Below are 21,614 nucleotides of genomic sequence, written 5' to 3'. Positions count from 1 at the left end.
TCCTCTCTCTCTCTCTCTCTCTCTCTCTCCCACTCCTCTGCTCATGTTCTGTCTGTCTCTGTCTCTCAAAAATAAATAAATGTTAAAAAAAAATTTAAAAATGGATGAAGAGCCCTTGCTATATGCCAGGCTGGCATAGGGCATAGAGAAGAGATCCAGGTACCTTTCTTCCCAAAGCCAGGTGGAAAGAGAGGCAGAAGGGCAGACAGACAAACCAGCACGTTCCTGACAATCTGACAGTGACTCTGAGGGAAGTTCGCTAAGGAGCATAGAGGAACTGAACAGGGCAGGGAAGATTCTGCAAGACAGCTGAGCACTAAAACCAGAGCAAAAGGCACAAGGAAGGGAAGTGACTGAGACCCTTCTGACCCCCGGTTGAGGGGAGCAAAGGACCATAAAAAACGAGCGATGTTCTGGAGGCTCCAGAGTATGGTCACATGGGTCTTGAGCACCTCCTGGGAAGTCTCTTCCCATCTCTACCTGTCTCCATCACTCAGTAGTCTGTTTATGCACCTCCCCCCATTTCCAAATGGCATCCCCCCCCCCCATGCAGGGCTGAAGTGCCTGAAAGAGGTTGGCCTACGTGGTGAGGCCACCCTGTCAGTAGGCTCTGGGGTTCAGTTCACAGAAGAAGTGAGTGGGGGAGAAGCAGGAAGGGGTGTTCTCCAAAGCAGTGGCCTCGCCATAGCGCCTTCCCCGACCTGGGCAGGAAGAGGTCTGAGAGCCAGTGGCCACAGATAGCAGGGCAGGCCCAGAAGTAGGCTTGGAGCCTGGCCTGGACTTGGGAGCGGCTGGCTCCCTGCTCCCCAGACCTGCCAGGGGGGCAGCTTCCCTCCCTCTGGTCGGCCTGCTTCTGGTCTTAACCTTTTCTGGACCTCCAACCCCTTTTGAGAATCCAGTGGGTTATGTAATATTGCCCCTGGAAAAATGTGCCCACTTGGGCTCACATCCATAATTTTACACACAATTTCTGGGATCTGCAGAGCCTCCCCCCCCCGAAGCCCATTCAAAGAGCCCCCCACCCCCACCCCAGGGCGGGGGCTGGTTAAAACTCCATGGTTCCGGGATTAGAATTAGAGTTTGAAAAACCAATCTTCAAATCCTAATTACTCTAGAACAAGCTGTGTGACTTTGGATGGGTTACTTAACTTCTCTGGGACTCATTTTCCTTCTATTTAAAATTGGCGTGACAGCGGTAGCTACTACCTCATAGGGTTGTGAGTAATAAATGAATGAATAAAACTCTTAGCCTGAAGCCAGGTACGCGGTAAGGGCTTCTGGTGTTCATTGTCATGGTTATTGTTGTTGTTGTTACTGCCGACGGTGGCCCAGGGCGGAATATAAAAACCGAGGGGGCAGTCCTGGTTCAGCCAGGGAGGCAGGAGGCCATCTATCGGAGTCGACTTCAATAGCAGAAGAAACACTCTCCGAATTCCACAAAGACTGTCAGAGCAGCAGGTCCCTGGGGGACAAAAATGATCCCAATTGGTGGTCAAGTTAACAACTCATTTCAAGCGGTGTCAGAACCTTTTTTTCTAAGGGGAGCTCTGGCCTAAGGGCCATTGCTGGTGCTTACACAAATAATCTGGAAACAAATGGGACTACCAAAACAATCTGGATTAACGCCGATGGAATGTTTGGGGGTTTACTCGAACTATTCTCTTGTGCTAAGGAATAACTCATTTTGTTTGGGTCTACAGGGTCCCCTTATCCTGGCAATTCATGCCATGCTCTTTCCCTCGTCTTCGTCTGAAATATTCGCTAAACTAGGGGGAAAGCAGATTTTTGCTAGACTAACCCCTTCCCCTTCCACTGAAGACAGAATAAGGCTGGACCCTGGCAGTATAGGCAGCAAGCAGGAATTTGGCAGTCAGGATACAGTATAGACCAGGCTGTAAAGACGGCATTGCCTCTGGGCAGCAGACTCCAGGGACCGATTGCTTCCAGCTTCGTGGGAAATGACACTGGCTCAGCTACCTTGGGGCAGGGGACCCTAGAGCGTCTTCCCAACCCAGCTTTGGGTCCCAGGAAAGGGGGTGGGCAGGATAGCAACTCAGGAGCAATGGCAGAGTTCCTATCTCCCCTCTCCCCTCCCCTGACCCTGAATTACTCCCCTAATTTTCACTGTCTCCAGAACCCCTCTGAGGGGGAAAGTCAAGACCCAAGCCTTCCCCCTCCACAACACATAATCATTTGTACTCCATTCGCTCAAAACAAAAACCAAAAAACAACTCATTGAACCAGTAAGCGGAGGGCACCAGGTGCTCACCTGCCTGGGCAGGTCTGGTGTGGATGGAGTCCCCAGATCAAGGTCCCTGCCCTCAAGGGTCTCCTCATCTAGTGGGAGAGGGAGTGAGTCTGACTGCAAGCCCGAGATATAGCTCTCTGATCTGCCAGAGGGGTACGGAAGCCAGTAGTTTTGGGTTTCCAGGAGTTCAGAAGATCCTAGCAGCCCACACACTGGGGTCTGGAGTGGGGGAAAACGGTGGGGTTGCAAAAAGGTCGGTGGGACAGTTGGCCTGGTTTTCGAACATAGCCTGGGTGTTCGAAACATAGAAGTAGGGGCCCTAAACAACAGAATGAGTGGGTAGCACCACGTGCCCCCTGAACCCCCAGCTGTGCCTGCTGGGGCTGTTTTGTTGGGTGTTCAACCAATGAGGCTGAAAACAAAGCCTCCGGATTGGGCCGCAGGAAAAAGAGGTCTGGCTACAGTGAGTATAAGAGGTAATATAGCAGGTGATTGTGGAATGTCCTGTCCACTTGGACATGATGTGGCGGAAGACGAAAGATCCCCGGAAACAGGACCCCATTGAAGGAATTCTATGCTCCTGCCCCTCTGCTCCCCAATTCACATTCCTCACCTTCCTCGCAGCTTTGTCCGTAACACTGAGGTCCACTGTTCCTGAGGGACTGGAAAAGGGACAACAGCAAGGTTGCCCTTAAGATCTTGTCCTGCAGACAATATCAGGTGCAGACAGGAAGAATGGCAGGGGGTTATGGGATGAAGCCCCTTCCAAGATAGCGACTCAAGAGTCCCTGTTCCTTGATCTGGAGGGGCCTCCTCTCTAGCATGGGGGATATGGTTTGCCCGAGGCTCTGGGTCAGGGCTTTTGGGGTTATGCTGGGAAAGGGCTGGGGACCAGAGGCTGAGGCAGGAAGTGAGGAGAGCGCAGACCCCTCTCGGTCCCTAAGCTTCCAAGCCTGCAGAGTCCATCAGGCTCCGGGGCACCTTCTCGCTCAGGTGGCTCTCCACCTCTCTCAACTCTGACTCCACTGTTGGTAGGCCCAGCATCACCTCACGGTTTCAGAACAGTGTTGATGCACTAGAGACGGGCCTGCCTTGAGGACAATTCTGCAGCTCTGGAGGAACTGAGAAAGAATCCCATTCTCACCATTCCTGCCTCTGAGCACCTGTCCTCCCCACAAATGCAGGAAAAAGATGGGGAAAAGGCTAAGTAACTCTTCCCAATACTCCCAAGCAGGGCCAGGGTAGGCACTGGGGTCCCAAACAGGAATCTTTCCTCCCTACACTCTCTCTTTTACTCTGGGGAGCTGCAAGCCATGTTCTAAACAAATAACTAAATGGGCGATAAACCAGTCTCTGATGTGCAGAGACCCCCATGCTGGAGGCATCCAGGGAGAGAACCTGCCCCCTGCCCCCTGCCCCACAGCCCAGCTTGGCTCACTTCCTCTCTGGGGCAGTATGGAAGGAGGTCCAAGAAGTCTAGAAGGTCCTATTCTTCCCATCCTAACCTCTAGGCTGGGCCACAGTCCTCTGCACTGGCCTCTCTGGGCCCTTCTCTTGACTAAGCAGGGCTGCCTGACCACACCGTCTGCCCAGGAGTTTACAAACAAAGCCAGGAAAAGGGTTGAGGCTGTACGTGGGGAGAGAAACAGCTCCCTTGGCTCTAACCCCCTCCTTGCTCCCCTCCTTTCTTCAGGGACAGACATGAAAAATTTAGGTGGTGGGGCCAACGGCCCCATACAAACCAGAGGAGAGAAGCCAGAGCAAAAAGAGCCCGGGGGGGTACAGCCCCTTTGGGTGCCTTTGGGGAATGAAAGACATAGGGTTCCAACGCGCCTAAGTACCCACAGGTTTACACAAATACACCACATTTCTAACCCCACACAAATGTACATATTCAAACGTAAACACATTCAAATACCGCGGTGCACAAATGCTCGCCTGATATACAAGAGTCCGGCCGGCCGTAGGGTTCCCAGCCCCCAGTCTGACTCGAACCCGGCTTCCCTGCGGGTTCCTGGGAGCGCAGTCCCAGCCGTGGCCCGGCCCCCTCCGGGCCCCCGCCCCGCATCCGGAACAGCTGGAGTCGGGTGGTGTACTCCGGCCCGGCACTGGGCTGGGCGGGGCCGGCAGCGGGGCCCCGGCCGGGGCCTGGGCAGAGCGCAGCGGGGAGGCCCCGAGCCGGCCCCGTTAGCCCAGGCAACCCGCCGGGCTGCCCGGTCGGGCGCCGGTCACCGGGCGGGCCGTGGCCCCAGTCGACCGGAAGAGCCACAGCCCGAGGAAAGAGTGTGCAAGATTGCAAGAAGAGGTAAGGCTGTTGCTACTGCCTCGGGCCGGGGAAGAGGTGCCTGGAGCCACCAACAACTCACCCGTCAGCTCTCGGCTGGTGAAGACTGAGTCCTCTGACGGGCCCCCTCCCCCAACCCCTGGGGTCCTCCAGCCCTGTCCCGTGTCGTCTCATCCAGGGCTGCAGTACCCTCACGGGCCATCCTCTGAAGCTGCAGATTCCCTCTCCCCAGGCGCATGGCCCAAGGCCGGGGGTGACAGACAACAGGGTCGAGGGGTAGGGACGCTGGGTCCTTGATATCAGCTCGGCCAAGTCCTCGCTGGGCGGTGGCGGGGCCCATCCCGGCTCCTGGTCTTACCTGGCCCGCGTAGCGGCCACGTCCCTCTCCGGCTGGGCTCACGCCGCCCTTCTCGGGCGCCAAATCCCGGGTCGGAGAGCCTGAGACCTCCGGGCCAGCGCTGCCATCGCAGCCAGACCGGCGGGAGGCGGGTGCGCCGGGAGCGAGGCTCGCAGTTTGGGGTGGGGGCGGCGGCTTTTGAGTCGCCCGAGGTTCGGGTGCAATAAAGGCGCGGCTAATGTAATTTACAAACAGCTCGGGCCGAGCGCGGCGCGGCGCCCGGACTGACAGGCGCATTAGGCAGGCTAATTCCAGCCGGCTCCTCCTACCCCCGGCCCGCTAATTAATGAGCTTCCCAACTTAGAGCCGCCTGCATTGGACAGACAGAGAGTGAAAGAGAGGGCGAGGGAGAGGGAGAGAAGAAGAGAGACGGGGGGGAGCAGAGAAAAGAGAAGAGAGAGAGAGAGGGAGGGAGAGAGAGAGAACAGGAGGAGAGAGAACAGAGAGAAAGAAGAGAAAGGAGGAAGGGAGAAAGGAAAGAGAAATAGAGAAGTGCCGCTGCAGATAATTGATTACTCCTCGATCAAGGCTAACTTGTTAGCAATAGTCAATTGCCCCATCTCTCCGCCTCCCCTCGCAGTACGGGATCGGCGCCCTCGCCTCGGCTTTTCCAACTGCCGCCGCCAGGACCCGGGGCCAGGAGCCGCCGCGGAGCCACCTGACACCTTTAAATAGCACCGGGGCTGGCGAAACTGGAGCCCCGCGCGGCGCGCCCCGGCTCGGGCCGCGGATTGCTGGAAGCCCCGGCGGCGGCGGCGGCGCCCGCGTCAGCGCCCTCCTCCCGGGGCCCCGTGCGGCTCTGCTCGCCTCTGCCGCTGCGCTAATCGGCCCCGCGCCTGGCCCCGCGCCTGGTCCCGCGCCTGGCCCGGCGCGGCCTCCTTCCCGCCCGCCGCTGCCGCCCACCCGCGCCGCCCGGCGCCCGAGCTGCCCGCGGGCTGGGTCCCCGCGGCCCGAGCCGCCCCGGCCGGGCCCCCAAACGAGGCCGAGATGACTTCCAAGGAGGACGGCAAGGCGGCGCCGGGGGAAGAGCGGCGGCGCAGCCCGCTGGATCACCTGCCGCCGCCCGCCAACTCCAACAAGCCGCTGACTCCGTTCAGCATCGAGGACATCCTCAACAAGCCGTCTGTGCGGAGAAGTTACTCGCTGTGCGGGGCGGCGCACCTGCTGGCGGCGGCGGACAAGCACGCGCCGGGCGGCTTGCCCCTGGCGGGCCGCGCGCTGCTCTCGCAGACCTCGCCGCTGTGCGCGCTGGAGGAGCTCGCCAGCAAGACCTTTAAGGGGCTGGAGGTCAGCGTCCTGCAGGCAGCTGAAGGTAGGCGCCGCCGCTGGGTTCCCTTGCGCCCACTACCCCACGCTCGGCTCCCTGTGCCCCACTCTTTGTGCCCTGTGCCTCTGCCCGCCTCCTCCTGCGCCTGCCGTCAGGGCCCTCCAGCCCAAGCCGCTGCCGCTGGGAGTGGAAAGGAGTGGGACAGGACCCAAACCCAATTTCCTAGGGGCCTCTGGATAGGCCAGAGTCGAGTGACCCAGGAGGGGTGGCGGGAACCCAAGATCTCTCCGCAGTTTGCCTGCTCTGCTTGGCTCCCTCCAGTTCCCGGTGGCCTGGGTGCTCCTTGCCCTGTTCCTGGGTTGGGGAATGGAGAACCTCTCAGCTAGGACCTTTCGGGTAGGGATAGATTCATAGAGTCCGGCTGTTGGGAAGAGGTGTAAACCAACATTCACAGAGCAGTCAGGGCGACCCTGACTGGCTCCGTTGTGCTCTAGCGACCTCGGATCTTTCAAATCAACTCTTAGGTGGGGAGCAGGGACTGAAACAATTTTTTCCTAGAGACTTCCGGTAGACAGGAGTCGGGGGAAGGAGGTTTGCCAGAGAGGAGGCTTGCCCTAGTCCAGGAGGCCGAAGCAAATCCAAATCCGAGAAGGGAAGTGCAGCAGACTTCAGGCCGATAAGGCCTGGGTGGGGTGAGCGAGAGCCGGGGTGTGGTCTCCTCTCTCCTGGTGCAAGCCTATATTATGGTTTCCTCGCAGGCCGCGACGGGATGACCATCTTTGGGCAGCGACAGACCCCTAAGAAGCGGCGAAAGTCTCGAACAGCCTTCACCAACCACCAGATCTACGAGTTGGAGAAGCGTTTCCTCTACCAGAAGTACCTGTCCCCCGCCGATCGCGACCAAATCGCGCAGCAGCTGGGCCTCACCAACGCTCAGGTCATCACCTGGTTCCAGAATCGGCGCGCCAAGCTCAAGCGGGACCTGGAGGAGATGAAGGCCGACGTGGAGTCCGCCAAGAAACTGGGCCCCAGCGGGCAGATGGACATCGTGGCGCTGGCCGAACTCGAGCAGAACTCGGAGGCCGCGGGCGGCGGTGGCGGCGGCTGCGGCAGGGCCAAGTCTAGGCCTGGCTCTCCGGCGCTCCCTCCAGGCGCCCCGCAGGCCCCGGGCGCCGGGCCCCTGCAGCTCTCGCCCGCCTCCCCGCTCACGGACCAGCCGGCCAGCAGCCAGGACTGCTCAGAGGACGAGGAAGACGAAGAGATCGACGTGGACGATTGAGCGGCGCCCGGGATCTTCCACCGCGCCGGGCCCCTAGCGCCCGTCTGCCCGCCGCCTCCCGGACCGCCGAGGGGAGCTGGGACCTCCTCTGCAACTCCCGCCTTCTTCCCTGTCTCCGGCCCGGACTCAGCTCCCGGCAGCCGCCTCCTCCCTCTCGAAGCAATAAACCCGGGCTGGCCGGCCGGGCCGGCCGCCGCGCGCGGCCTCCGCCGCCCCGGGAGCCCTTGCCGTGCAATTCTGTATGGCTCCTGTATAAATATTTAAACCTATATAGCGGGTTCTTCCCACCTCAGCCTGACTTTTTTTCTTTCTTTCTTTCTTTTATTTTTTAAAATCTCGGAGATTTCCATGTTTTCAAAGCTCTCAGGCTGCCGGGTTTGCTGAGGGCGAGGCAGTATCGAGGGTAACGAACACTGAAGCCCGCGGTCCGGAGGAGGGGGCGCGCCCCGACTGTTTTGATTTTTCTCTGCATGTGGCGAATGCACTGGCCCTCTTCCTCCTCGCCTCCCTAGGCCTATTGCAGTTGACTTCTTTTATTTCCATCTGCCCCTTTTCCCCGCGTGGGAAGGGGCTGAGGGGGACAGCCGGGTCCTGACTTGCAAGTGTCAAATCGATCTCTTCTCTCCCCCCACCCCCGTCCCCAGAAGTCTGTTTTCGATGCCGGTTTCTGCCTCCCAATGTCCACTAACGCTATTTTTAAGATTCCTCCTTACCCTCTCTCGGTTTCCTTGGATTGACTGCTGGGGTCCGGGTCTTAGGGACAAAGCAGGGGGAAATCCAACCGATCAACCAACTAAAACAGAACCCAAAGCCCTAGAATTATTTTTTACTCTTTCTAGAATTTTTTTGCATGTGACAGAGACTAAGAGGAGGCCGACCTAAGCCCTCACCCCACCTCCTCCGCGGCTCTGGCTCTGTCTTGCAGGTCTCCAACGCCCCGCTCCTAGCTCGACTTGGCCAGACAAGGGTGACTCGATGAGGGTGGGTCCTGCGTGCCCCTTCCCTGCTCCTGCCCTCTCCTCTCCGGACTGTACCCAAGGCCTCTTTCTCCGATAAATAAAGTCTTTGCCATTTTACTAGAACCGGCGGTGACCGTGTCTGAATGAGTGGGCCCTGTTCAGGGAAGCCGCGGCAGGCTCCGTGTCTCTCGGCTGCTCGTTGGCGGCTGCCCAGGCCTTGGAGCTTTGGAGGAGTTTCAGGGCAGGCGCGAGAATAAGGGGCCAGGGGAAAGCAGGAGGCGAAGGCGCCTCTTGCCCGCAAACACGCGGCAACTACCAAATTGGGGGTGGGGGCGAGGGAAGCGGGCTTCGTCAGGTCCGGGTAAAAAGTGAGGCATGCGTTGCTGGGGGAAAGTGCGTACACTGGGGGCGCCACGGGTGGAAAATTAATTTCTGGGGGGTAAAGGCTGGGTGGGTGGGGGGACTTGCCCTGCGGTTCGTGCATCCCACCCCCACCCCAGGGCATTCTTCCCGCGCTCTGCGGGACGCGGGCTAAGCGTCCGGTGTACTGCAGGTGGAGCTTAGTCGGCAGCAGGGTGCAGCCGGAGGGCTCCAAGTTTGGGTTCCGCCGCCGGAAGGCCTTACCCTTGCGGGAGGGAGGAAAATGAGGCCGAAGGCACCAAGGGCAAGCTGAATTGCGCACACGGGCACAGGGAGATGTGAGCCCGAAGCGTCTGAGAGTTGGGGTGAATTTCTGGTAACATTCACAGATTCTGGGCCCCCCAACTTGGCTGGGGGCAGAGACATCAATCTCCCCAGGACTCTCTGGGGTCCCCGCGCCCCGAGGGCGGCTGGGGCAGGGACGCAGGCGGCTTTCACTTTTCCGGACAGAGCGGGTTTCTCTCTGGGCTTTTGTTGTCGCTGGGCTGGCGAGTGGCCGCTGTCACCAAAGGAGGGTCCTGCCTCCGGGCCGCGCGGCTCTCTTTCTCCGCAAAATTGATGTGAGAAATGCGCATCTGGTCTCGGGCAGGCGATGGGGCCCCGGGGCCTGAGTCGGGAACGTGCGTGTCCGGGAGGAAACTAAGACAGGGAGACACAGAAAAAGCACAGAAAGCCACTCCAAAAGCAGAGATAGAAAGTGGAGAGCCACAGAGAAGGCGGGCGGGGGGGGGGGGGAGGGAGGAGGAAGAGAAAGAGGAAAAGCTTCCCACAGAGACAGAGACGGAGAGACGGAGACGGAGAAGAGGGAACGGGAAGGGAATATCGAAGGGAGAGAAGAGAGCGGAGAGAACGAAAGAAGGAAAGAGGCGGCGGGGCAGCCAGGCGGGCGTGCGGCCGGTTCCTCCCGGGCGACATAAATCGCCCTCTCTCAGGATGGATGGGTCTGTAATTCGGAGCGCGGACCATGAAGGCCGGGACGAATGGACCCGGGCGGCCGCTGACAGGCGACAATAGCCGGGCCCAGCCCCCCGCGGCTCCGGGTGCGGGCGCGGCCGCGGCCCTCCGCAGCCCAGAGCGCGCCGGCGCTGGCGACCATATGGTTTTTGAATTTTCTTCACAATTTGTAGACAATTTGATGGATTAGGTCCCCGCGCGCGCCTCCCCGGCACAAAGGCGGCGCGGGGACCGCGGCGCGGCGGTCACCCGGGCATCTGCGCCCGCCGCGCGCACCCCCGCCCCCGCCCGGCCCCCGCCCCGCGCCCGGAGCCCGGGGCCGCCCGCCCAACACGCCCATGAATCCCAATGAAGCGGCCCTGGCACCTCAGGCCGCTCGCTGCTTCGCGGCCCCGGGCCCGGCCCCGCTGGGTCCCTCCGGGCTGGGGGCGGCGGCCCCGGGGCTGAGCCCACCCGAGCTGCGGCGCCCGCGGGGCGCGCAGCTAAGCAGGCGCATCGGGGCTGAGGAGAAACGGGGCCATTTATCCGCCCGTCTAGTTAAAGCGGGTTATTTGTTTGCTTCTCCGGCCTCCCCTCCCCTCCCCTCCCCCTTCCCTCCTCCCCCCTCCTTCCCCTTCTGCCTTTTATTCTTTTGTCTCTAAATGGATTTAATGAGCCTGAAAAACATGACAATTGAATATAACCAAGAAATAAAAAATAACGAGGGAGGAAGGAAGGAGGAAAAGAAAGAGGGAAAGAAGGAAGGGGAAGGATTAATAAAATAAAGGGGAAAATCCTTTCCATTCAGCAAATGCTTATTGTGCGTCTTTTCTGCGCCAGGCCGCGCTGGGGGCTGGGGAAATGGAAACGAATCGGATCCAGTCCCTGCCCTCAAGGAGCTCCCAGTCTAGCGGACGGGACCCGTCGCACCCCCCTGGCGCCATCAGGAGGGCTGGGCCGAGGGGCAGGGAAGTGCCATTTGCAGAACTCCGGCTCCTCCGGGGGCTCGGGGTGGTGGGGGCTTCTCGGAGGAGGTGGCACTGGACCCAGGCCTTGAAAGATGAGAAGGAATTCGTTGTTTCTATAGGTCAGAAAGAAGGGCGGGCGAAGGAAGGGCCGGACGGTCGTCGGAGGGAAGCGGAGAGAGACACTGGAGCCCTGGGCTGAGCCTTGCCGAGGAGGCCTGGGGAGAGAGCGCGCCGCGCGTTGGGTCCCGCACAATTTGGGGAGTGAATTCAAGCCCCCCATCAGACTCCTCGGCTCTGCTGGATGCGAAGCCTCCGCGGGGCTGCCAGGGGGCTTCCGGGGCCGTTTTTGGCCAGACTCCGGACACCGGAGCACCGCGGCGTGCGGTGGTTTCCCGGCCCCCTCGCGCAGGGAGGCGGAGGCCGTGGGCAGGGGCTGAGGGGTCGACCGTAGCCCCGCGGGAGCGAAGGGCTGGGAGCTAGGGAGGCCTAGGCTCCGACCCACTGTCTCCTCAGCTCTCCTGGCTCTGACGGGAGCGCTCGGGCGGCCCTGGCCGCGCTTCGGGAGCTCCCGCGGGGACCTGCGATGTGAGAGGGCCTCGAATCCCAGCGCGACCCTGGGCCTTTTAGCGGCCGCCGGCCGGGCCTGCCTCGGGGGCGGCCGCTGTGCTGTGTGCACCGGCTGCGTGCGCTCCGAGGGCGCGGGCCGCGCGCGTTCCGTGGCATTCCCCGCGTGTGAGTGTACGTGCGAGTGTGGCGCAATGGCCTGAGGGGCTCGGGGCCCTGCGCCCATTCTCGGGGCGAGACTCGTTAAGGCTCGGGACCCTCTGTGCCGCCCGCCTGTAGCCAGAGGTCCTTGACCGCCTGGGGCCGTGACAAGCAGGTTCCCCGAGGACCCTGGCCTCTCTGCAGACCCACTTTCGGTTCCCGGCCACGCAGGGGAAGCGGCCTGGCTCTGCCTCTTCCTTCCCTATTCGGTCCGGGGCCCGGGCTCGGCTTGCCGAGTTCCAGGATGCGGGCGGTCTCTGCTCTCCGGCCCGGGCCCCACCGCGCGAGCCGGCTGCCTCGGCTTTCCCCGCTCCGCCTTCCCGGGCCTTGCCCGGCGGCCGGCGCCGGGTGAGGCCGGGAGGCGCAGTTCCTTATTTTACGAGGTGTCGGGCCGGTGTCAGACGCAGCTCCGATAAGTAATACTCCAGTCTGAGGGACCAGAACGTGGTAATTAATCCCAAAGACTTAAGTGTATTTTAGTTCAGGAGAAAAAAAATCACTAATTCAATCGTCCGGAAAATTGAAGTTTGATGCATGAGTCCCCCCTGAAAGGGACGGGCTGGGGCCGCGCGCCTCCCCTCCGCCCCTGCCGGTCGCTCCGGGGACCCCCTCCTCCCCCATTCTTCTGAGCCTCCAGGTCCAGGGAAGTCCACTCACCCTGTCCTGCGTGTCCTCGGCCACCCAAACCCAGGGGCACTGTGGCTTTGCTCCCTAGCCTCAACAACCAGCCCCTCTTTCTTGGAGCCCAGAAAGTGGTTTGTGCGGAGACTACAGATGTTCCCCCAAACACGTACACCAGGGAAGGGGCAAAAGAGAGCCTGGGAGGTGAAGGAGTGACTAGATAAAGGGCCCAGAGCGGACGCGGTCAGGCGCAGCAGGGCACCTGGAACCTGAGAAGAGTGCGGTCCTGGGGGCCAGCAGGTAGGAGGCTGCTGTTGGAAGGCAAGACAGAGAAGCACATTTGGCTGGCTGCCAGGTGATGTGAGTGGGAACTAGAAGTGCTAGGTGCAGGGTGCTGGTGGTTGGAATGTAGAACTGTGTGTGGTTGAGTCGTGTGGAAAATGGGTGCATCCCTAAACCGCCTGTGCACGGCAAGGCATCCCGGATGCAGGTCAGCAGGGCTGGGGGAACTGCAGCCTGACCCTGAGAGGGTCCACAGGCCATATGTCCCAAAGGAGTGGCTCCTGGGACCGGAGTGGAGGAAGGTGGGGGCTCCTGGTAGACGCTGAGGAGTGGCGAGCGGTTCGCTGGAGGGACCTACCACCCTGCACTCACAATCCAGGGCTGCCATCAGCAAATCACCCTTTCTCCTCCTGGGAGTGGCCGGTCCTAGGAGAGACCAGGGGCTGAGGGTGCGTGTGTGTGTGTATGTGTGTGTGTGTGTGTGCAGCGAGTTTCACAGGCATCAACAGTGTCTGCCGATGAGTGTGTCAGAGAGTGTGTGCAACTGACAGACTGGGCATGTGCGGCTGATGGATGGAAACAGAGCATGTGCAGCTGGGGGCGACTGGGGGTGTGCGGCTGTGTTCGTGTAACCAATTGTTGCAAACTAGTGTGTGCAACTAGGTGTGACTAAGTTTGTGCGATGGGGAGGAGAGAAGTAAAGCTGTCACTGGGGTGGGTGTGACCAGCAGGTGAGTGATGCTCCAGGGTGCGTGACACGTGCTGGGAGCTGGTGGGACCAGATAACCGGGAGAATGAACATCCGATGTGGAGCTGAAGCTACAGACCGACGACCAGAATCCTAGCTCCAGACAGCTTGACCAGCCTGGCTCCTCGATTTTACACTGACAATGCGGGACGGGGGGGGGGGGGGGGTTGGAGAGACGAACACATGGCCTGAAGGGAGGGGGGCGCAGGAGGGGAGTGAGAGGAAGGCGAGATGGAGAACCTTAGCCTGGGCATGAGTCTACTCTGAAGGCAGCTGAGGTCAGTGAATAAACACGATGTGGGCACGGACTCTGCTTGTTTGAGAACACGTTGGGGTGGGGCTTGTCCTCTGCTGCGCTGTTGGGTAAAGGCCAGGCTGTCCTGCCTGCGCCTTCCTTCTCAAGTTGGGCCCCAGGCTGAACCTTTGTCTCTAGAGTGATCTGCAGACCCACCTTTGGCTCTACCAGTTCCAGGACTCCCTTGAAGGCCCAGCTTCCCCCAGCCCACTCAAGGGAAGTCGCCCCTCCCCGTGGGACTCAGCTCTGCCTTAACTGGGGAGAGTACCCATGGCAATATGCACGCGGGTGCTTGGTGGCTCCGCAATGCTGCCAGCAGTGTTGGGGGTGACTGAGTCCTGCCCGCTTTGCTTTGGAACCTGGTTTGTGTTCTGTGTGAGTGTGTGCAGGGATTGCTGAGCGCTGGTGTGTGCACGTGGACGAGTGCGGCCTTCCCCCGCGGAGAGCTGGAGGCAGCTAGCTGTCTGTGAGCTGGGGTGGGCTCAGTGGGGAAGGGAGATTAGTTTTGAGTATCGTGGGACCCGTGTGGTTTTAGTGATCAGCATGTGTATACAGAGGTTTGAGATGAGTTTTTATCACACGTGGATGTGGCATCTGAATATATGAGTTAGAGGTGTTCCTAACTGGGTGTCTGTGCCCCTGCCCCAACCCGATTCAGGGGCCTAAGTCAGAAGCAGTGGGTCCAGGGCTCTGTGGAGAGGGATCCAGGTCTGGGAGTCCCTTCCACCAAGAAATGGAGGCCTTCATTTGCCCTTCCTTCTACCCCCACCTTCCCACCCCCACCCCACACGGGCTGGAAAAGGGGCCAGGGTGAGGAAGAGGTGACCCCTCCCATCTCTCAGAGACTGCTCAAGGTGAAGTGCTAGGTCCCCACAGGGATGATTCCCCCCCACCCCCCAGCCTGATGTCTGTGATAGGGCCTATTGATCTGGCTGCCTGAAGCCCCGCTGGGACCACGTGCCCGCGTACAGATAAAGGGCAGACTCAGCTAGGCTCTCACACACCACGCACGGCCAATCCAGAGCACACACAACAGTTGAACGGATAAACCTTTGCTGTTAAACAGATACACAATCCCCACTGTTACATACACAATACAGACACAGTGACAGAAGCACAGCCCACAGTCACCACAAGCACACAATGCACACGCTTCCAGACATTCGACGCAACCACAGGCGTGGGTAGGGAGGTGGCTGCTTTAGGCGACTTTGGGGAAGTGCTGCAAGTGTTCTGATGTTCAGAGGGGCTCCCAGCAGCGGCCGAGGGCAGCAAATAGCAGACCAGGGTGGCGGGGCAGGGAGGCTCCGGCCGTCTGGGGGAGCTCCCAGCCCTTGGCCCAGGAAAAAAAACCAAGTCCCCAACCACCTTAGAAATGCAATCAAAGCTGCCTGCCACCTACCCGCCCTGCACAATGGCTCTGGCTGGAGTCGTTATCATTTTTGTTAACTTTTTATCGACTGTTTGCTAGATGGCGTGTCAGTAAAGTGTATGATTTGAGATGAAAAATTAGGCAGATTAACCTGAGGGGAGAGCCTGATTGATTACTAAATAGGATCAATTTGAAAGTTTTAGTCCTGGCGTTTCTGCAGAGCCTCTTAATACTTCAAACTTCAATTTTACGGGCGATTGAACTAAGCATGTTTCTGACAAAATTGATATATGTATTAATTTGCTTTAACTGGTGATTAATTACTCTCCACTGAAAGAATTATATGGAGCTGTTTGCCTGCGATTTGCATATTAATCAAATTCTAGTTGATAATTCCGCTGGTGGGGGGGTCGGGGGCGGGGCGTGGGGCACAAGGGTGTGAAGGGGTGTTTGCTCGCGTGCCGGTGTGTGCGCCTGTGTATGTGGGGGGGGCTCCCCACCCCCCCCTTTGCTCGCTCCCTGCTTAGCTGCCAGTTTAGTGCATTAAAACCAAAGATGCAGAACGAGTTTGCCCGGCTATTTGGCGGGAGCAGAAATTGCCTGTCCGGTTTTATGATCTGCTCAGCCTGAGCAGCCGGGTCCTTAATGTCCCCTGTCAAAGTGTCCGCGATTTAAAGGGAAAACGGCCCCCGCTTTAGCGTCGCGCCGGCCTGACAACGGGCGAGGCAGGGACGAGCACCCTCTTAAATAACTCCCCTTCCAGAAGGACCGTGGTTTCCGGACAGCACCCCAGCTCTGGGGACCCTCGGAAACGTAGACGTGTCCTTGGAGAGGTCCCAGTTCTTGTGATGTTCTAGCCATGAAGCGCCCCCCACCAACACTCCATACACGGGGGGCGGGGCGGGGGTGGCATGCAGGCACAGCAGAGACCTAGAGACACGGTCGAACACTGTCACTTGAGCTGACGGGCAGGAAGCCACCCTCTTAGACACGTGCAAACACAGCTACCCAGTCACACTCCCCTTCACTTAGACCCCTGCTCTTGGGCCTGTCTGTAGACACACTCAGCTACCCACACACACACCCAGACCCACAAAACTGCGCTCAGGCAGGGAGCACACATAGGCACCCAAGTCACGTCCACACGGCCTTTCAGGCACACGTGGTCACGCGCACTCAGACACACGCACATTTTCAGATCCACACGCAGACCTCATCCCCACACACACCCAGGCAGGGAGGCCCTCTCGCATGGGAATTCGCAGCAGGGCACACGTCAAATGTCAGCTCACACCCTGCCTGGCACACACAGTGCCCACAGCCCCCTCCAAGTCCCCTTGCCTGGCCCGACTCTTTAAGCTAAAGGGGGCGGCGCCACTGAATCAACTTTTCCCATCTCTGGATTCAAAGGGTAGGAGTGTAATTAAAACCAGATAATTAATGAGACAATATTCCTCCAGCTACATCTTTAATGAACAAACCCCTTCAGGGCAGCCTCTTCTTCTAGGCTCATTAAAGAGAAGAAAGTTGGGCGGCTCGCGGACTTCCCAGCGCGTTAATAACGAACCCGGAGTGGGTGCCTCGGCCGGGAGCGCGGGAGCCACGGCCGGCCGTGAGCCCTGGCTCGGGTCCTCCCACCACCACCTTGTACCTCTGGCTGCCCCCACTCCCACCCTCCACTCTCCACCGCCTCCTGGTCCCACCATCTCGGCCGCCCTCCGGCAGTCCCCAAAGCCGCTGTTCAGTGACCCCCTGCTCTGCCTGACCTCTCTCTCTGGCGGTCTCGCCAGCGTAGGCAACCTGCGCTCAGACGCCAACGGGCGTTGGGCCACCCAGTTTCCCTCCTGCGGCGCGCTGAGCGCTCCAGGCTCTCCGGCTGGGTAGGGATGGCTCTGTACAAGGGAAATCCAGGCAAGGTAGGGGCCCGAGTGTCCTCCGAACTGCCCTACCGGATCCACTTATGATTGGCATTTGGGCCACGGTCCTGGGAACGCGGGGCGGGGGTGGAGGTGGGGGGTGGGGAGTAGGGCTAGAGATCACTTCATTTTCCACGCGCGCCCTCGCTCACTCTCAGGAACGCGCACTGGCAATCACATGCATGTGCACTCGCGTGCACGAGAGCGTGCATATACAGACACGCCCTCTTGCCTCGTGCACCCAGGTCCAGAAGGCTCCGGTCCAGACCGGCGCGGGCCCGGGGCGGCCGGGAGAGCCTGGCTTGGACCTTCCCCCCGCCGCGTGAGGTCGCCCTTGCGTCATTCGTCTCCAGGGTGGGAATCTTCGCTTGGCACGCAGCCTCCGGGGCCTGAAGCGGACAGCTCCGCCAGAGGAACCAGAAGCGGACGGCCTAATGGGGGCCCAGGGCCCGGGGAGCCCTAGTCAGACCCAGGCGGAGGCGGTAGCTCTGGCAGCGGCTTTGGCGGAGGCGCCTGTGTTCGCCTGAGCTGGCTTTTAGGGATGAGTTATGTGGCAATGAGCGAAGTAAATCTGCATGCGCAAAAGATGCTAATTACTCTTAATAGCCTACCCAGACGCCCCGAGACTGGAAACCCAGAAACGTAAATCTGCTCCCGATAAATATTTTTAATTGTGAGATTTCCTGGAAAGATGACTTTGGGTGCGCGGGCCGAGGCATTTGGCTTTGGAGGGAGGGAAATGGCCCCCACTCCGGAAGCCGGGTCCGGAGTCAGGGCCCCGCGCAGGGGCGCCAGGCGCGGGCCGAGCGACCTGAGCCCGGCTGGCCGGCGCTGGGTAAAGTTAGTGATGTATCGCATTAATTACCAGTGTGAGCTGCAAATGGTTCGAGGCCCAGGGAAAATTAATGGGAATCCAAATTCTAATTATGTAGCTGTTGTTAAAGAGTTTAACTAGATAGTCACGGAGAAAATTGGATTATGCATAGAAATATGCAGCCAGCGCGAGCGGTCCGGGGGATGGGTCCGGGGACTGTCAGGCCACCCCCCTGTCCTGGAGGACACTCCTCCCCTCAAAGGAAGGAAAAGATCCACCCCCGCCCCAGAGTATAAATAAAGATGCCCCGTCTTGCGATGGCAGTGGCAGGGTGGGTCTCAGGATGGGAGGAGAGGCCGAAGCTTGCGGAGCCGCGCGCTTGGATTCGGGGTCGGTGTGGAGGTCCGGGGTTCCTGGGTCTCTTGGTCTGGGTAAGCGTTTGTGCCCATTTCTCAGGTTGCCTCCGGGTCTCAGCGAATCTACCCTGCACCTCTTTCTGATAATCATATAATTACATCTGGGCGCTGTGGACTTACATTTTTTCCCACTGTCAGTTTAAAGATATAGCCACCAACCGGAAGCCCAATTACACCCGATGCCTCGTCATTCACTTTATTAAGGACCCTGGATATGTTTCCATTTTCGCAGGAAATGAGGTCTGATCAAGCAGCACTAATACCTCGGGGGCCTCGGGAAGGGGGCGGGGACTCTCGGGGGCGGGCTCCAATCCCCCAGAGGCCCGGCTGCGGGTGGCGCCTAAGCTTCGAGAAGGGTGGGGCACCTTGGGTCGGCAGACTCCCAATCCTCCACTTCTCCCAGTTTCTCCCAATTTTCCCCAGGACCCTGATTCACTCTGTCGCGGGCCACCTACCCCGCAGGCCCACACTCTCCGGCATCCCAGCGCGCGGGGCCTGGAGCCCCCGCCACGCTGGCGCTGTTTGGGGCAGGGGGCGAGGGCCTGTGGAGTTGAGGGGACATTGCAGCCCCCAAAGGGAGAAATAGCGTCGTTTCAAGCCCACCTACCCCTTCCCAGGCGCTTGGCAACCTCCGAGGACGCTGCTAAGGCCTATGGAGCCGGGCAGGTGGGCCTGGACGGCAGGCGAAAAACGCCTCTCTATACCAGTCCCCTCCCCTTTCGGTCGCGGCTTCCAGATTTCTAGCTCCCTTTCGACAAGATCGGAACCTCTCCCCGCCACCCCCTACTTTAGCAGGGGAAGCCGGTGGGTCCGGATCTCACCGAGGAGCTCCAGTTCGCCAAGCCAGACCGAGCTCCACGCTTAGCGGATTCTAGCGCCCCTCATCGGACCTCGATTTCCTAGAGGGATAGGATTAACGCTTGTGCTGCTGGCGGCGCGGGCACTGGGTCTCTCTAAGTCTTCCCTTCCCTCCACACAGGCTCCCAACTGAACTCGTTAGGTGAGGAGTTGGTTAGAGACGGGACCTCTGGGCCAAACATCAGGAGACCAGGATGGTCTGGAGAGAGGACCCCACAAGTTTGGGGCATCAGAATCTCAATAATTTTCAGGCGGCGGTGAGAAGCCAGATTAGGGCCGGATGGATCAGTCAGGGAAGGCAGCAGGCAGAGAAAGACGCAGGGCCCCGGGGGTGTCCCCCGAGACAAATCCTGACCTGGGAAGTGGGTCTGAGTCACATGCGTTTAGAGCCCATCTCCCATTACTCCTGGGCTCTGAGGGGGTTGGGAGGGCGAGTTTCTCAAAGCTTGGGGCCAGCTTCCTGGTGTCAGCACAGCACATCCTAAGGGAGAGCAAAGGAAGGGAGGGAGGCCAAAGATTGGGAGATGACACCCCACTCCACCCTGGTGGCATGGGGTGAAGTCTGGAAGGCCCAGAGCAGGAGGAGATACACACACCCACACATCCCCGTGGAAAAGCAGATGGACAGCCATGACTATTCTCTTGGATTTCTTATTCCTAGTCTGAATTCGGATTTTAAGACCCCGAATTCTTCCCCCCACCCCCAGTGACCTCAAAACAGAACTGAAATCCGGAGAGGCAGGTGGGCCAATAACAGACTAAAAGACCGGGGATCCTTCACCCCTTTCCAGCTCCTGGGGAAGGTCTGGGGGATCCTTCCTCTGTGTTCACCAATGCGAGCAATGCCTTCTGCACCGTCTTCTCGCCCCTTCCAGGCCTCCTGGGAACCCTGGCTGCTCCTTAGGACCCCAAGTACCCAAGCGGTCCCTAGTTTCAATGAGGAGGGTCCTTGTATAGCAACTGCCGCCTTCCGGCAGCCCTCGTGGGGTCTCCAAGCCAGCCCCTTCCACCTGAGCCACTCTTCAAAAAGCCTCCATTTCTCTATGATGCGGGCTTCGAGCGCCACCTAGTGGCGTTTGTGGAGACGCACAACAGCAGCGCGAGCCCTCCTGCCACCTCTTCCTCCCCTACTCCTCCTAGAAGCCCAACGCCTATACCACTGTCACACCACAAGCCCTTACGTTAGCACGCTTCACCTCCACTTCCTGGCACTAAGCCATTAGGAGAAAGCCACGGCAAGGAAGAGCAGGGGTATGCCTGGGGAGCGCCCTGGAAACCCGCAGATGCTGGAGACGATGCTCTTTCAAGGGATTGGGTGCGAGATGGGGCTGAGAAAGGGGCCACCTCATGTCTCTGCTGGTTAGGGGCGGGAGAACAAAAAAGGGCCCTCCTTGTGACATCGCAGACGGACGCTCCTTTTGGGTGAGTGCCTAAAGGGAAAGTTATGAGTCCCTAGTCCCATCCCTATTACTCAAGCTGGGCCCTCCTCTGCAGGCACCCATCGGGTCACTAGAAGCACATTTCCAGAACCCTCCTGGCTCTTGAGGTTCTGGTAACCGCCTCTGCGCTGGAAAGGTTAGGCAAGAGCTCCCTCTGCTGTCCATTGCTTGGCACTGCTGCAGGCTGCCCTACGTGAGGGCTGCAAAATTCAGACCCCAAGCAGGATCAGCTTCTTGGATGCTGATCTGATCTGCTAGCGGTCATCTTAGCTATCCCTCTGCCTCCAGGAAGGATATCCCTTCCCAAGATGGGCAGAAGAGGCTTCTCTGGTCTTCATTGGTTTTCACAGGGATAAAGGACTCAGTCCTCCTGAGTTCCACCCCTACTGTTAGTTCTGTGCTAATCTTCCCTCCTCCCATTCTGCTGCAGGGCCAGCTGCCCTCCATGCCTGGAAAGTTAGAAGTTTCTTCCTCTACAGTATGATCGTTAAGCCTGACAGGTGGGGCCGTGTTCCCTCACGAGCACGCTACAGATGGTAAGGTCAGGGGAGGAGAGTGCCAACCATTTCTGGGTGATAGCCAGCCATTCCCTGGCAGAGAGCCCCCATGAGGGTGCTTCGAATGCCTGACACACGCTGATTCCCTGATGCACCAAATATCCCCTCACGCTGACACAGGTTACTACCATCTATTGGCACTGGACCTCCTGACCCTGGCACGGCCACACTCTGGCACAGGATGCCCCACACCCTAGCACAGACACCTCTCCTGAGTTCTCCCATCACAGAACATTTTCCAATCCTACACAACTAGAAGAAGGAAGGATCAGAGTGGGCAGGAACCCTAGGCAGGTGTGGAAGCAGGTGTGGGACAAGGCCATCTGTGAAGGTCCCTCTGAGTATTTAACCTCGATTTTGGGGAGGTGCCTGGGTGGCTCAATCACTTAAGCATCGGACTTCAGCTCAGGTCATGACCTCATGGCCCATGAGTTTGAGCCCCGCATCAGGCTCTGTGCTAACAGCTCAGAGCCTGGAGCCTGCTTCAGATAAACCTGTGTTTTGTTTTGTCTTACAAAACAAAATTCCCCCAGGCTGGTGAACCTCACATGTAGCTACTTTGTTAATATTGAAACCATTAGGTAAACCCAATTCCTTTATGGGAAGGGTAAGGGTGTGACTGTCCAAAGAGATCAGTTATGTTTCTTTGGTGGGAGAGGTGGACTGGGAAAAAACAGTGGAAGCAGTCTCGGAGAAGCCCCAAAGGAGGGGGCTGTCTCCCCTGGCCTGGGAGACTTTACTGGACCGATTAACACCCTACACCTGGTGCTGAAGTT

The 21,614-nt window shown here is 59.2% G+C and overlaps 2 protein-coding genes across 3 annotated transcripts; one reads left to right on the top strand and one right to left on the bottom strand.

Moving 5' to 3' along the window:
• LOC123380882 lies at positions 1-5,166 on the bottom strand. 2 transcript variants are annotated; one of them, XM_045040585.1, is made up of 3 exons: positions 4,891-5,166; positions 2,862-2,952; positions 1-1,462 (listed from the first exon to the last, which is right to left on the bottom strand). In XM_045040585.1, the coding sequence occupies exons 1-3, from the start codon at positions 5,164-5,166 to the stop codon at positions 1,203-1,205; spliced, it is 627 nt and encodes a 208-aa protein (XP_044896520.1). In that variant the 3' UTR covers positions 1-1,202. The 2 variants fall into 2 exon arrangements, with proteins under 2 accessions (XP_044896520.1, XP_044896521.1); XM_045040586.1 differs by lacking the exon at positions 2,862-2,952 and having other exon boundaries at positions 1,262-1,462.
• A 519-nt stretch (positions 5,167-5,685) lies between these two features.
• On the top strand, positions 5,686-8,557 carry LBX1 (ladybird homeobox 1). The gene is made up of 2 exons (XM_023240848.2): positions 5,686-6,241; positions 6,955-8,557. Exons 1-2 carry the CDS (start codon positions 5,917-5,919, stop codon positions 7,473-7,475), a joined length of 846 nt encoding a protein of 281 aa, XP_023096616.1. The 5' UTR covers positions 5,686-5,916; the 3' UTR covers positions 7,476-8,557.
• The last annotated feature ends 13,057 nt before the right edge of the window (positions 8,558-21,614 follow it).

The sequence above is a fragment of the Felis catus genome, chromosome D2 (genome assembly GCF_018350175.1).
Source record: "Felis catus isolate Fca126 chromosome D2, F.catus_Fca126_mat1.0, whole genome shotgun sequence".
NCBI lineage: Eukaryota > Metazoa > Chordata > Mammalia > Carnivora > Felidae > Felis > Felis catus.
The sequence above is the reverse complement of the archived record's forward strand: the minus strand, read 5'-3'. Positions and strand labels throughout refer to the sequence as shown.